Raw genomic sequence first — 17,183 nt, forward strand, 5'->3', positions numbered from 1 at the left:
ACAGAGGGAAATGGGGTCTCATATTAATGGGAGGATTTCTTGAACAATGGCTCCCTTACTGGTTGGAGATGCCTAATAATAACTAGAAAGCTTATAAATAACAGACCGCGCTCAATCTCACAGGTTTCAATAATTACCCAAATAAAAAGTAGCTAAGTTCTATAATTAGCTGCACTGATCTTTAAGTGGAAAATCTTAAATAAATCCTATTCCTTTCATTACACTGTTGAATACAACATCAACTTCACACTATTACTATGAAGTTATGGGTAATTTTCCCTCCGTAAAACTGAACTGAAATTAAAACTCAAGAACTGCAAACTTAAATAAAGAGTTCATTCTGCCTTTCGTGTAAGTTAAACGTTATAACTATAAGGATTACAGAATGCATTAAAATATCTAACAAAAACCCATTTTTTAAATTGAATTTATCTGTTTGTAAAGAATAACATATATCAAGAAAAAATGTATTTAAAAATTGTAAATACAAATGCTCAAATACTTTCTATTACAGAATGAATTCTAATCTTAATTTACATGGTATTAAAAAGAATATTTAAATGTTTAATATTGTCTTCTACACTTTAGTTGGTTTAAAATGTATATTTCTTTAATACAAATAATCAGAATCACCTAAATAAAATGAATGCTCTTTGAGGCAATGAAACTGTTCTATATTACACACAAATTGTTATAAGATTTCATATACTACCCAATTATAAGTAGTTTTGATTTTCCAGGTTTATTTTGGTGACTTTTCAAAAATAAAATAAAGATTTTCTAACACAGACACAAGAATAATGAATTTGCTACTAATTAGGGATTACTTATCCATTATTATTTTTGAGTCTCCTGGGTATAGGAAAAATGATAAACTTTCAAAATAGATCTGCTCGACTAAGTAACAGCATACTTTAAAATGTCTAGAAATGATATGCCAGTATAAAAAAGTTGACAGAAAACTATAAAGATGAAAATGCCAAACGCTTTGCTAATTTTATTAAAACGTGCATGCAAAAATCAGTTATAGGCTTTTTAGCAACTTATTGAATGTGTCAAAACGTCATATACTATATTGAGAGTATCGTAGTGGTTCACATCTTTCAATACAGTTAGAAGATTATCTCAAACAAATAATAAAGACAAAACAGTATAAAAATAAGCAAAGAAAGCCTTCTTTTCAGAGGATGTAAGAGAATATATGAAACAATCCACCAAGTTAGAAATAAAATTATTCCATTCCTTTTCATGTTCAATAATACTTAACTTTAAGACATTTTATCAAACTTCTTGGTTTATATATTTTAACTTATGTAAGAAAAATTTTCAAGTAGAATATGCTAAAATTATTAGGTGCCAATATTTTGGCTGACCAAGTCCCTCTATAATTAAAATAGACCTAAAGTAGTACCTTTTTCTTTTTAATGCTTGCAACCCAGAGCTTAGAAACATCCTAGAAAAAGAAAAAAAAGAGTTTGATAAAAAACTTAGTCAATGAAGAGACCACCTCTTCACTCCTGTCTGGGAGATCCACTGTGGGCGTACAGGAATCCAAAGGGAAACATTGCTGTGTACAGACATGTGCACACACACACATATAAAAAATTTTAAAAGAATGTATGGGGAACATGAGAAGTGACTCATTCTTCCCAAAGAGAAGACAAGACTTTGTTGTGTTTGTTTTTCTCTTCTTCACAATCCCTGCAGGGTCAGACAGCCTGCCAGGGGTGTGAGGTAGAACAGAGGAAACAATCAAAAATTAGTGGTGGCATTGCACATGGAGGCTGACAGCCATAAGTGGCTTCTCTTCATTCACAAAGGCAAATGCTTCACAGAACTACAATACTTGCACGATGGTTTAGAAGGGAACCAAGGAAATTAAGAAACATCATGCACATGAGATTGGCTCAGTGATGATTCTGGACTGAATCCTAAAGAGTACACAACTTCAATGTTACAGTAGTAGCCTCTTCAGGAGGATAAAGAGGAAGGGGGCTGTGAAGATCAAATGAAAGAAATCACTCTGAGAGCTACAAAGTTCAATCTATCGTGGTGTTAGATCTTGTCTTTCAGGCAAATCCTTTCTTAATTGTACAAGAGGTTACTCATGGTCAGAGTTTAGCAGTTGCCCTTGAAAAATATACACATTCTTATCATTTATTAGGTGGATTACTCAATCCTTATAAAGGTTCTTCCCTTTATGTAAAACTTGGTCTAAAGAAACTTTTAAGAAACTATGATGACAAAGACATTACATGGAACCTCCAAAGAGAAGGTATTTAAGAAATTTTTTCTGTAGTAGTCCAAGAAGGGAATTAAATTTTTTTTTCCTTACTAGTCCAAGAAGGGAATTTCTATATTGGCATTTAAAGATTGCAAATGAAATATCTAGTTTTCTTTAATGGTTTCATCCTTCTACTCCAAAACTATGAATGCGATAAAAAAAAAAAAGACCACCCCAAATAAGTCTAATTAATAAGATCTTATAGGCAGGTCAGAAAACCCCAGGAATTCAGCACCCTGTCAGTGGGTCTTACCTTGGAATATATGATAACCTATCTCCACAGTATATCAGAGTTGGACTCATTTATAATTTTCCTACACATGGTTCTTCTGCCCCTTTTATTTGAACCTATAGTTGGCACTATATCCATTAAATATGTGTCTCAGAGACTTAAATCATCAAGCAGTTCATATGCAGGTTAAGCCCTGAATCTCAGGAGACTGGCAGCCTATTCTCCAGTTCATCGGACTCACCCAGGACAGCAAAAGGATGATGATGGTCAACACCCATCCCAAAAAACAGAGTTATCTACACCAGCAAGAAAGACAGTTCCATCCATCTGCCCCTGGGATCTAAGCCCCCTCCTCAATCAGAAATAGGTCTCCCAAATCCTCGAGACTGAGGAATGAATAAACATAAGAGGGAAACGTAATTATGGACCAAAGTAGACATTATTATCCTAGTAATAGAGGAACTTGTAACACTAATATGATGATAATGGTCACCAGAGATTTTAAGGAAAGGGAGAGGGAAAAATGGGTATAACATGGAGCATTTTGGGGACATTGGAATTGTTCTGCATGATGCTACAAAGATGGATACAGGCCATTATATATTTTATTAAACCTGTAAAATTGTGTGGTGCAAAATGTAAGCCATAATGTAAACTACAGACCATGGTTAGTAGCATTACTTCAATATGTGTTTATCAATTGTAATAAACATGCCACACTAATGAAAGACGCTGTTAATGGGGAAATGTGTGGGAGGGGGAAGGGTGAGGTATATGGGAATACCCTATATTTCTGGCATAACATTTATGTAATATAAAGCTTCTCTAAAAACTACATTAAATCAAAAAAAAAAAAAAAAAAAAGAAGTACATCTTTCCAGGATGCTACATCCAAATTTTGTCCCTTAGTAGCCTTCTCCCTCTACAATGCCCTGTGAAGAAAGTTTTAAAATGTAAGCTTTACCCCAGGATGTACCTTCAACCTCTCTAGTCCATTCCCTACATTGCTTCAAGGCTGGAGAAAGCCTTCTTGACAGCAGAGGTTCCTCCAAGCAGAATGAAAGATGTCCATTAGTACTTATTCCTCTGTATTTGCCAAGTTCCCTTCGTTACCTTTCTCTCTCACACCTATTTCAGGTTGAAGAAGAATACTCAGTCCCCCTGGACAGCTCCAATTCTATGTAAAGACACAAGCTGGAAAAATAACTGCGTGATCCCTGTTCTCCTATAATCACAAGCATTTGAGAATTAAAATACAATAGTATTTTTAAAATTAGATTTCCTGACTTTCAATCACTTGAACTGACCAATCATTTATAAATCTATTTAAATTGCTCATTTCTGATTTGCAATTCAGACATCACAATGATGTTTGGCTATCTGGCTTAAATATACATAATCAAGATTTTTTAAATTGTACCCAAAATAAGAGTAAAGAAGTCACATGGAATGCTCTAAGATTTCACCTAGGAATGGAGAACATCAGGTGTACAAGTTCTGGGTCAGATGATTTAGGTCCCTAACTAAATAAGTGATCTTCTTTCATAATATATTCCTTTCACATATCCTTTATTACTTTTTTATTATTAGGAACAAATAATAGATTTAGGTTTTTACTTTAAGGAAATTTTTGTAATTTGTTTAAGAAAATTCTGGTAATAAAAATGGATAAGTATTTATGAAAAATTCTACAGATAATCAGTCTCCCCAGTTAAAATGAATGTAGCAGTTTGATATTGTTTATGAATTCCAAAAACAGATACTGGATTATGGTTGTGAACTGGTCTGTTCTTCTGGATATATTAGATTGTATTAAATTGAGAGGTTTCACTTAATAATGATTAAGGCTTTGATTCGGCCACATCAGGACATTAGTTAGTTGAGAAGTTAGTTGGAGTTTTGGTGCTGGAGTTTTGAGCTGGAGTCCCAGGATGTAAACACACAGGAGAAGAACACAGAGGAAGAGACAGCTTCATAGACATGGCAAAGGCCCCAGGAAGAGAGAGAGCCTGATAATCTACAGGTAACCAACCTTGTGTATACAATAGAGCAGCTGAGCCTGGAGAGAGACTTATCCCAGCCTACAGCTGATATTGGAAGAAGCTGGGACCACAAAGACTTAAGAGGAAGAGAGAGGTTGAACCCTTGCAGATATTGGCAGCCATCTTGCCCAACACTTGGAAACAGACTTTGGTGAGGAAAGTAACTTATGTTTTATGGCCTGGTAACTGTAAGCTTCTACCCCAAATAAATACCTTTTATAAAAACCAGCCAGGGAAGCGGATTTGGCCCAATGTATAGGGTATCCGCCTACCACATGGGAGATCCAAGGTTCAAAACCAGGGCCTCCTGACCCATGTGATGAGCAGGCCCACGTGCAGTGCTGACACACACAAGGAGTACCGTGCCACAAAGGGGTGTCCCCCACGTAGGGGAGTCCCATGCACAAGGAGTGGGCCCCATAAGGAGAGCCACCCAGTGGGAAAAATGTGCAGCCTGCCCAGGAATGGCGCCGCACACACGGAGAGCTGATGCAGCAAGATGACACAACAAAAACGAGACACAGATTCTGGGTGCCGCTGACAAGAATACAAGTGGACTCAGAAGATCACACAACGAATGGACACAGAAAGCAGACAACAGGGGTAGGGGGGAGGAATAAACAAACAAACACACAAATTAATTCATTAATTAATTTAAAAAACAACCACCACCACCACCAGCCAATTTCTAGTACTTTGCATCAGCAACCCTTTTGCTGACTAATACAATGAAATATAGAAAATTAGCTTGGAATAGAACCATTTCCAGAACAACAAATTTACATCTTTACATGTTAGTCCCCAAACTAATTAGCGCCTATACACTATTTCTCTTCATATATATTATTTTCATAAAGTATTTTAATTAAATGCTTAACAAATCATGACACCCAATTTTATTTTTTTAAATAAGATACCTGTTTCATAAACCTAAAAGATGTATCAAACATTATCAAAACTTTATAAATGGCTTTAGTTTCTCTTTATTGTATACATGAAGAAGCTGAGGACAACAGAAATTAAGCAAGAGATTCAGAATTATCCAGGTACTGGAGCTGATAAAACCAGGAATAAAACCCAAGACCCCAAGTTCATGTTCTTTCTATCATACTATACCACTTCTTTCTGTTTCAAGCTTTTAAAAATTTACCATGTTTTGTCTTGTATGTTTTCAAGATCATTTAACAAATGAGAAGGAAAGTTAAATATCAAGCCAGGTCCAAGGTTTCAAGTTTTTCATGTTAATGAGTCTCAATTGTTTCATAAGTTTTGTTTATTATCAATATTTTTCAAATTTATAATACTGAATTGAAGGGGAAAGAAAAGCAAAACAATTATGGCGGTGGACACTGGAGATATGCCTACTCCAAATGTTCTGTTGTTGTACTCAAATCATCCACTGGAGGGAAGCAAAGACTAGATTTGCCCTCTTACCTGCAATGGTGTTTCACCACCTGGTCGAAATTCTTCAATTTGCTGCTGCTGCCAAGGCGCTAAACTGTAAGATTCCTCTGTAGTTCTACATTCCAAAGGATTTGTCCGCAACTGCTCTGTAAGCCACATTTGAGTCCTCACAGAAGGCTGAATGGGAACCCCACTTACTGCCTGTTGACCAAGCATTAAATATTTTGGAGGTTCAAAGGCCTCTGCGCTTGTCCCAGTGGGTTTGCTTTCAGGTAAGGCACTATACGTCATGTCTAGGGCCTGTCTCCTAAATGCAGGAGAGGCTCTAAAGTCGTCTTTGCTACAGCTCTCAAATTTATATTTGCATTCCAGAGTTGAAGATCGTTTTTTATTTATTTCCTTGTCTTCTAACTTAAGCATCTCCATACTATCATGTGGGCAGCTAGGCCCAACTGTCCTTAGTTGTGATGTTAAAATCTTTCCCCTCCCTGTCTTTTCCAAACCATTCCTAGACACTTCTGTATGTACAATGCCACCCTGGCTATAGATATCCTGGGCAGTGAGTTTGGATAAAGATGAGCATTTCCGGAGGGGGCGGAAGTCCTTCATGTCTAGTGAAGAGTCCTGCTCCCCTCTACTGCTGTTTCCCATTGTTTGCATGAGGTTGGTGCTCCATTTTGAGCCATCGGATGTCAATGATTCCCTATGTTTGGAAATTGAAGAGCTGGAGTTAGACGGCATCACATGAGCAGTAGGAAGAGTAATCAATGATCGACTTGGCTTAAATGATAACGTACCACTTGAAGTTGAATGATCTGGAAAGAAAAGATTGCCAAATAAGTTACAATTAACAGAAAAAAAGAAAATGAGGTCAAATGCAAGATACCAAAATAAAAATCTGAATACAGTTCCCAATACAAGTTTTTCAGAGGCGCTTTCTCAAAATGAGGGATAATATTATTATTTCTGAAAACAAGTCAATCATACTTTCAAATATTAGTTTCTAAATAGGAATACATAAAGTATACATCCATTTACCATCTATTTAAAGATGAGAAATGACAGGAAAAGAGGTTTATAGTCACTCTATTTAAACTAAGTATTGTTAGAAAGAAAGAAGAAGAGGAAGAAACAAAGAAAGAAAAAAAGAAAGAAATGCATTTCCCTAATAAAAGGTCTTACTAAGATATATTCATATACCACACAGTCTAAAGTTATAATCGGAACTAGATTGTGGCTCAAGTGGTTGAGTGCCTGATTCCCACATTGGAGGTCCCCGGTTTCGTTCTCAGTACCTCCTAAAAACAAAAAAACAAACAACAAGCAAACAAATGAAAAAAACAACTCAGAGGAGACTATGTGGCTCAGTGGCTGAGTACCTGCTTCCCACATATGAGGCCCCAGGTTCAATCCCCAGGGCTAGTACCTCAAAAAAAAATAAAGTATGTAATCAGTGGCTTTTTATCCCAATAAAGCTGCTTAATAAATAAATAATTGTGCAAAATAGCCAGAATAGCTGCTATGTACAGCAGAGGGAACATACTGAGAGGTGAAGAATTTTCTAATTTTCTTATATGGTTTTCATTTACTGTTACTACTGAAATAATGAAAATGCTCTAATAATGATTGAAATGATGAAGGCACAACTATATTATACCAAATGCCACTGATTGTACACTTTGGATTAACTGTATGCTTTATTAATGTGTATCAATAAAATTAATTTGTTTTAAAAAAAAAAAAGTTTTACTAGTAACCCAGCATTGAAGCCTTGGACACAACTCTATCAGAAATGGCTTCTCCAATGCTTTTCCTGGACAGTGGAAAATTATGCCAAATCTAAATATTTCAGCACCTCAGCAAATAATTCAAATCAGAAATATGGGTAAAGGAGCTCATGCAAAAATAGAAAATAACTGGCAAGGATTTTAGCACCATATTCATGGAGATAGAGTGGTGTCTACAGTCCCAGTCTCATTGAATGGCATCACCAACGATGCAATTCCCAAGCTAGAATTCCTAACACCTACTTCGGCTCCTAATTTTCTCTGCACATTCATTTAATCAAGTTGTTAACTTTTTTCCCCAAATGGCTGAAAATCTACTTAGTTAAGGCTCTCGCATCATACTATTCTACACGTAGGAAGAGTTTTAGGAAGCTTCTGTGAAGATCAAAAGTTAAATAAGGGCCTCTGCACTCAATGAATTTACCATTAAACATCAAATCATCATCAAATGTACCAAATTAACATAAAATATAATTTTATTATTGGTGATATCTAGAAAAGGGATAGCAATTTGAGGTTGAAAGAGAACAGGAGGTGAGTAGTAAAAGGTGCCTTTCACAAATTATTCTACATCCTTCCATTCTTCCATTCTTGTTTGATCCTTAGACAAGAATGTATTTAAATACACCTTTGTGGGAAGAGGATGCAGCTCAAGCGACTGGGCTTCCACCTACCACATGGGAGGTCCCAGGTTCAGTTCCCAGTACCTCTTGAAGAAGGCGAGCTGGCACGGTGAGCTGACGCAACAAGATGACACAATAAAAGAGACACAAAGAGGAAAGACAATGAGAGTCTCAATAAACCAGGGAGCTGAGGTGGCTCCGGTAACTGAACACCTCTCTTCCACATGGGAGGTTGCAGGTTCGGTTGCTGGTACCTCCTAAAGAGAAGATGAGTAGACATAGAGAGCACACAGCAAATGGGCAAAGAGAACAGACAACAACCACAAACAACGGGGGCGGGGGCATAAATAAAATAAATCTTTTAAAATAAATAAATAAATACTACTTTGTGCTTTCAATATTGTTTTAAAGAAATAAAGTAATGGGAAAATAAATGTTGATAGAACCATAAGAAAATTCAGGAAAGAAAAAGCCAGGTAGCCTAGTATAAAAAATGAAATTTCAGTTGGTCTTTGCAAAGAATTTACTCACCTGGAAATGAAAAGAGAAAAACATTACAATGGAGGAGTATGGAAAGTATTATAGTGGACATTTACCCTAGTCAAGGTATTCAGGAAAATGTGTTCATTATGAGTTCAACCTCACAAAATAAATTCTAGACCTCAAATTTCCAATATATTCTATATCTGTAATACAGACATTCAGAAGCACCTGCACAAGGCTTCATTTCAGAAGTGAATCACACAAGAAAATGAGCTGTGGGTGGAGCTGCTCTTTTGGCTGATACAGGCAACAACAGAGGCATGAGTTTTCCACAATGGCAGATTCAGTGGTACCCCCCCATCGGATGCAAAATGAAGCTGTTCCGCAGATGTGGGAAGCAGCGTGGCAGCCTGATGGTTTCCTCCAGCGCTTGGTGGGCAGGAAAGTAATCATTCTCAGTATTCCTCCCAAAAATTCTAAAGCTACCAGATAACCTTAAATACAAATGCCTCATAAGCTCAGGCAGTCAGTCAGCTTCATCTATGGCTTAAGAACCTTGACTGATCCAAGTATGAAGCCAGCAGAATGTGGCTCCGAAAGAAGAAAAACAAATGATTCCCTCTATCTGCACCAGGAAGTGTTAAGAAAAGTTGCTCAACATACTTCTGAAAGGTAAAGGTGAGGCAGAGTTGTATAAGTCCTCAAATGCCCTGAGCTTGGTCTCCATTCAACAAGAACTGTATTATTACCAAAAGTTTCCAACCAAAGGAATGAGTGACACCATCAAAGCAGTACTTAAGATGATTATCCCACTAACTATTATGGTAATCAGTAGGACAAGATAATAGAAAGGAATATGACACTGAGGGGCAGTTCTAAATAGAAATAGACAAATATATCTAAAAGGCTATCAACAGTACCTAAAGGGAGAAGTATTATAATTGAGTCTTTCAAAAATATCTTTATTTTTTAAAACAAACAAAAACAAGTTTCCTATCAAATTTGAAATACTAGGGTGGAGTGGGGACTATGAGAGTCCCCTACATTTTCGATGTAACATTTATGTAATCTAAAGCTTCTTTAAAAATCAATTTAAAATTATATAAATAAATAAAATAAAAGTGATGACACATCAATCTGTATACTTAAAGGAACCCCATTTAGGATTATTTATCAAGCCCCTTACAAAAGCTACAAAAGAATTACTACCCGTGAGTGAATGAGTTTGGTAAATAAGGCAAACTTTTGAAATGTGCACTTTTAAATTGAGAATTAAAGAGTCTTTGCTTTTTAATTAAAAAAAGAAGAATGCTGCTACAAAAGTATAAATAATTTATCAAGTGACTGGTTCACTTTCCATGTCATACCTAAAGTCCTTGAGGCCATACCACCAGTCCTGGCAGCTACTTGTACGTGATAATGTGCTACTTTCATTGTTACCTTTACTTAGCTCAATATAGAAAGCCAAAAACTGGGAAACGGACTTTGGCCCAGTGGTTAGGGCGTCCGTCTACCACATGGGAGGTCCCCGGTTCAAGTCCCGGGCCTCCTTGACCCGTGTGGAGCTAGCCCACGTGCAGCGCTGATGCGCAAGGAGTGCCATGCCACACAGGGGTGTCCCCCGCGTAGGGGAGCCCCACGCGCAAGGAGTGCACTCATAAGGAGAGCAGCCCAGCTCGAAGAAGGGAGCAGCCTGCCGAGGAATGGCGCCGCCCACACTTCCCGTGCCGCTGACGACAACAGAGGCGGACAAAGAAACAAGACGCAGCAAAAAGACACAGAAAACAGACAACGGGGGGGGGGGGGATTAAATAAATAAAAATAAATCTTTAAAAAAAAGAAAGTCAAAAACTGGTGATTTAAAAAAAAAAAAGCAATTTTATATCAGATTAGTGGTTACTACCACCCTGAAAGCAACTGGCATATGCGGTTCATAAAATATTACATTGCACATGGAACTGACTACTAAATCACTTATGAAAGTCTCAAAGTTTAGTATGCAAAACAAAACAAAACCTGGGATCCATGGCCATACTATTATACAAGAGACTGTTTGGGGGGGAGCAGGGGAAGGAAATGTCACTTTTCAATAAGTGATTCTGCTGTTACACTCACTACAGTATCATTTCATCTAGGTCTGATCCCAGTTCTGAAACTATCTTAAGCTCAAAATCACCAACATCTGAATTCTAGTATAAAATTTGATTTATTGTGACATTCAGAATTCATTATCATCAAAACTAAGGATCAAAGTTTAGTCTAGTCACACATCTAATATGAATTAATGAGCGAGAAATTAAATATTTCAAAATATTAATATCTGGGGAACATTATATCTTAGATAGAGATGAGTCCAGAAAATGTTAATTTTTAACACTTTAGAAATGCTCCTCTGCCATAATGAAACACAGTTCCTAAAGTGCCTTCTTCAGCTACCTAATGATAGCCACAAATCCCAAATGGAATTTATTACAAAGATATTCAGCCTACATCCAAGTGAAACCTGAAACCAGCAGTAGGTAGTCCTTTTAAAGCCCAGAGAACAAGGACATTGTGAGAGGGCACAGAAGAGCTAATGATTTCAGATGGATTTCAGCTTAAGGACAGAATACAAGAAAAGGACATCACACCCCTGTAAACTGATTATGCAAGTGAATTATATTTAAAATAACATATTTAATTCAAAAAAGAATCCAAACCTTTCCCTTCACTGTCATATTATTCTTATCTGACATTCAACTAATAAATTGACATTCTTTCTTTACTCATATACAGGAATAATAATCTCTTTCTTTTCTATCCTTCCATAGTAAAAAGGAAAAAAACCCACACTCTTCAAAACTACATTATTACAATAAATCATGAGTCTTTATAAACAAAATAAGTAATCAGAAAAGTATATAACCCTATATAAAAATACTGATTTAAATGTAACAACTTAGTATATTTATCAGCCAATATGAAATATTACAATTAAATTTGAACTCAAAAATTTAGAATTTATCTACCCAAACGTAATAGTTAAGGTTCAGACAACATTATGACACTTTTTCCCCTCCCTTGCTAATGCCATAATACCATAAGATGGAAAAAAACATTTTTATGCCGCATGTAACACCCTTTATTTTTTTTAACAAATAAACATTTCAAACTATTGTCTATATTTATAACTGAATGTTTTTAAATACTCTAAAAAAAAAAACCCCAGATTACAAAGTTATAGCGTTAAAAACAATACTGTATGTTGTTTTGGGATAAGGATATATACATTCATTAATGGAATTGAACTGAGAGTTCAGGATAGACCTTGACATCTATGGCCAATTGATTTTTTTTCTTTTTTCTTTTTTTTTTTTGAGGTGCCAGAGCTGGGGATTGAACCCAGGACCTCATATGTGGGAAGCCAGGGCTCAACCACTGAAATACATTGGTTCTCCTGAACAGGTTTTCTCGTTTGTCTGCTTGTTGCTTACTTTTTTGTTTTTAGGAGGGACCAAGAACCACACCTGGGACCTCCCACGTGGGAAGCTGGCTCTCAACCACTTGAGCCACACCCACTCCCCAATGGCCAACAAGACTTTCAAACCCACTCAATTGGGGACAGTCTCTTCAACAAATGTAGGTGGGAGAATTGGATAACCATATGCAAAAGAATGAAATAGCACCACTATCTTATATCATATACAAAAATTAACTCAAAATCGATCAAAGACCTAAATATGAGAGCCAGGACTATAACTTTCCTAGAAGAAAACGCAGTGAAGCATCTTTAGGATATTGCATTAGGCAATGGCTTCGTAGACTTTACACCCAGGGCAGAAGTAACAAAAAGAAAAAAAAGTAGATAAATGGAACCTTGTCAAAACAAAAAACGTTTGCAGCTCAAAGGACTTTGACACAAAAGTGAAAAGTCAGCCTAATCAATAGGAGAAAGTATTTTGAAACCACTTTACCTGATAAGATTTAATATCCAGACTATAGAAAGAAACCCTACAACTCAACATCAAAAATACAAACAGCCCAATTAAAAGATGGGCAAAAGACCTGAATAGACATTTCTCTAAAGAAGATATACAAATGGCCAAAAAGCACATGAAAAGATGCTCTACATGACTAGCTATTAGGGAAGTGCAAATCAAAACTGAGATATCATTTCACACCCACTATAATAGCTCCTATTGAAAAACAGAAAATTCCAAGTGTTGGCAAGGATGTAGAGAAATAGGAACACTCATTCATTGCTGATGAGAATGTAAAATGAAGCAGCCACCATGAAAGACAATTTGGCAGTTCCTCAGGAAGCTAAATACAGAATTACCATATGACCTGGCAATTCCACTAGCAGGTATATACCCAGAAGAATTGAAAGGAGGGACTCGAACAGATACTTGCCCACCAATATTCATAGTGGCATTATTCACAATTTCCAAAAGAGAAAACAACCCAAAGTGTCCATCAACCAATGAATGAATAAATAAAATATGGTATATACATATGATAGGATATTATTCAGCTATAAAAAGGAACGATATCTTGATGCAGGCAACAATACAAATGAACCTTGAGGACATTATGCTGAATGAAATAAGTCAGATACAAAAGGACATGTATTATATGATCTCACTGACATGAACCTAATTAGAATCTAGAATATAGGTTACAAGGGGATATAGTGGAGGTAGAGAATGGGGAGCTAATGCTTAGTTTGTACAGAATTACTATTGAGGATGATTATAAGGTTTGCAAATGGATGGTGGTCATGGTAGCATATTACTGTGGGTGTAATTAACAACACTGAATTATAGAGCTGAATGTGGTAAAAAGGGGAAACTTGAGGTTGTATATGTTGCTAAAACAAAATTTTAAATATAAAACATAGGACTGCCTAACAGTGAACTCTTATTATAGACAATGGAGTATAGTTAATAGTACAAGTACTTCCCGTGCCGCTGACGACAACAGAAGCAGACAAAGAAATAAGACGCAGCAAATAGACACAGAGAACAGACAACCAGGGGAGGGGGGAGGAATTAAAAATAAATAAATAAATCTTAAAAAAAAAAAATAGTACAAGTATAAGAATGTTTTCTCTTTCTCTCATAAATGGTAAGAAATACATAACACTAATACGGGGTGTTACTAATCAGGTGGATTGGGGGAAAAGACACCAAAAATAAGATATGGGCTACACTTAGTAGTTAATATTTTGACAATGCTCTTTCATAGTTCACAACAAATGTTTCACAACAATGTAAAGGTGTTGGTGCTAGAGTAGTGCATGGAGCCCTGTATGATGTTATGCATGTTTGTTTTGTAAGTTCACAACTTTTACTATATAAGTATTCCTTATTTATGTCCATGTATGAATGACATACTCCAATAAAAAAAATTTTTAATGAAAAAAACAAAACACCTAATATAAACTATGGATGATAGTTAATAGTACTATTTTCATAATCTTCCATTGTGAAAGGCAACTACTGTTAAAAAAAAAAAACAATATAAATGTGGAGCAGATGTAGCTCAGTGGTTGAGCACCTACTTCACATGTATGAGGTCCTGGGTTTAATCCCTGGCACCTCCTAACAAAAACAAAAATAAACAACAACAAAAAAATACAATTATTTAAAAAGTGATATCATCACTATAACAAATGCTCCATACCAATGCAAGGTGTTGGGGTGGAGGTGGGGGTACAATATATGAGAATCCTGTATTTTATGCATAACTGTTCTGTAAAACCACAACATCTCTAATTTAAATATATATATATTAGGAGAACTGTAGCTCAGGTGACCATATCATGAATTAGCATGTTTTTATGAACTGTTTACTTTTGTTGTTTATTCTTAAAGAAAGAGAGCAACTTCTGTTTCCCTACAGCCAAAGGTATGGCCTATCTTTTAGCAACTGTACATGACATCAACTACACAATTCTGTTCAAATCTTAGTTCAAAACATTATTCCAGGGAAACGGACTTTGGCCCAGTGGTTAGGGCGTCCGTCTACCACATGGGAGGTCCGCGGTTCAAATCCCGGGCCTCCTTGACCCGTGTGGAGCTGGTCATGCGCAGTGCTGATGCGCGCAAGGAGTGCCGTGCCACGCAAGGGTGTCCCCCGCGTGGGGAGCCCCACGCGCAAGGAGTGCGCCCGTGAGGAGAGCCGCCCAGCGTGAAAAGAAAGAGCAGCCTGCCCAGGAATGGCGCCGCCCACACTTCCCATGCCGCTGACGACAACAGAAGCGGACAAAGCCGCTGACAACAGAAGCGGACAAAGAAACAAGACGCAGCAAACAGACACCAAGAACAGACAACCAGGGGAGGGGGGGAAATTAAATAAAATAAATAAATCTTTAAAAAAAAAACATTATTCCATAGCACCTTTTTTTTTTCCAACTGACCATCTTATATTTTTTTCTCATTTGTATCTGTAAAGCCATACCCAGTCCTATTAGGACGGAAAACAGGCAAAAAGTCCTAAGATAACTTCTTTTTAAAATAATTAGAAATTAGTTCTCAAGCACCCACTTTGTGTATTATCGCTTAGCAACCATTCACAACAAACTAAGAAATTTCTTTTTATAAGCTTTATAAACCAGGCTGAAAAGCTGGTTGTTTTTATTTTTTTATTTTTATTTTTTTTAAGACAAAAGGTTTTTATTCAAAAAACGCCAAGTATAAAAAAAATAATAATAAGATCTCTTTTATTCCCCTGTACAGTATTTCACTCATAAAACCAGCAGGCTACATGCTGCTCAAAACAGCCCCAGAGAGGATCTGGAAGGCACACCACCCACAACTGCTTTTCATAAATCTATCCTCTATACACAAGTCAGCAACACCCTTCCCCCAGCACCCACAGAACCCAGACCCACTTGGGTAAGAGGGTGGGGGGCCCCACGGCAGTCAGGGAGCTGCAGCAGCTGTCCTGCCCGAGTCCCATCACCCCACAAACAGAGCAAGCGGCACAGCCCTCCCCCAAAGGTCCCCAAGTCAGAGGAGGAGAGGAGGAAAGAAAACTAGGACAGCAGCCGTGGAAGCTTGGAGCAGGAAGGGAACCAAATAAATAAATAAATAAATACATAACATTGACCTCCAGGTTAGAATGCGTATCTTTCAAAAAGAAAAAAAAATAGGTAAAATAACTTAAAAGGCAAAAATCAAAGAAAAATTAGATCAACTACAACCCTTTGTACACTACCATGCCATCTGTACACACATTTACAGTTTTTCTGTTGATTTGCATTGTTTGTGCATTTGTGTGTGAGGTCTTGGCTTTGAAAACAGTTAAGTAAAAACCAAAAAGGAAGACCAGTTCACTCGGGAGTTTTACTAAGGAGGCAGAAAAAGGGCAGGTGGCTCAGCGTTTGGCCCTGTAGCCTCTTCCATGGCACCTTTCATATAAAGGAGGGGGGGAGGGGGGAGAAGGAGGGGGAGAAAAAGAGGGAACCAAACCCAGGCAGATTTTTGGAGAAGCAGCAGGTAAAAGAGGCAAGTTCAAGTATTTCTCCCAGCACAGCCGGAGTCCCCACAGAAGGCACTCAGAAGAGTCAGAAGAGGTGACACGGACTTAAAATGGTGCTTAGTCCTAGCCCGTCCCAGCCTGTTTCCCCCCCTGCCCGGCCCATCACGGCATTCACAACTCATGATGAAGGGAACAGCTCCATGGCAGGGTTCTGGCCCACCCCCCAGCCCCCACCCGCGGGGTTTTGCAGACGCCCAGCAATGCTGGACACCCATGAGAAGGAGGGGCACCTAAGGGAGTGGAGGGGCCTAGGGCACCTGGAGGGGAGTCTCGTCCCCCGCGTTGGGAGGGAGCCTCCAGGGGCCTGGGGTCTGGAATGAGTAGTAAATGTTGTTCCTGTATCAAGCACTGCCCTGCTCGGCGAGAAGTATCAATGGTACTTGGGAAGCTGGAGACAGAAGCCTCCCCTCCCTCGAGCATCTGACTGACAGGGAGAGGAGGCCCTGCTGGAAAAGCTGCTATTTGTTGGACTCTGGCGACAGGCTGTGGAGGTGGATCTCAGCAGTTTCCTGGGGCAGGAGGACATCTTGCATCCACGGGTGGTTCTGGATCTCCTCGAAGGATGGCCAATCGGATGGTCTCAGGGACAAGCACCATCTAATGAGATGCTGACACTCTGAAGAGACCCTCTGCCTGAAGAACACCTGTCCCCTGACGATCTCCTCATCGAAGCTGGTTGTTTTTAATAACTTTTTTTAAAAATAACATATGGATCCCCAGTCAGATTAATAGTAATTCAAGAACAATCTGTGGTACAGCCTGATGTCAGCAATTCAAAGCATATTTATTTTAAATGTTGGTCAG

The 17,183-nt window shown here is 37.8% G+C and overlaps 1 protein-coding gene across 6 annotated transcripts in view; it reads right to left on the reverse strand.

Moving 5' to 3' along the window:
• CEP85L (centrosomal protein 85 like) overlaps nucleotides 1-17,183 on the reverse strand; it is a 219,340-nt gene that overhangs the window by 111,453 nt on the left and 90,704 nt on the right. For 3 of the 6 annotated variants that reach the window (XM_058307332.2, XM_071218639.1, XM_058307331.2), the window contains 2 exons: nucleotides 6,760-6,777; nucleotides 5,993-6,665 (listed from right to left, as the gene is read on the reverse strand). In XM_058307332.2, the coding sequence (XP_058163315.1) occupies nucleotides 5,993-6,665; nucleotides 6,760-6,777 (691 nt within the window). Of the gene's footprint in view, nucleotides 1-5,992; nucleotides 6,778-17,183 lie in introns of all 6 variants that reach the window. The other 3 variants (XM_058307330.2, XM_058307329.2, XM_058307335.2) reach the window with 1 other exon arrangement.

The sequence above is a fragment of the Dasypus novemcinctus genome, chromosome 11 (genome assembly GCF_030445035.2).
Source record: "Dasypus novemcinctus isolate mDasNov1 chromosome 11, mDasNov1.1.hap2, whole genome shotgun sequence".
NCBI lineage: Eukaryota > Metazoa > Chordata > Mammalia > Cingulata > Dasypodidae > Dasypus > Dasypus novemcinctus.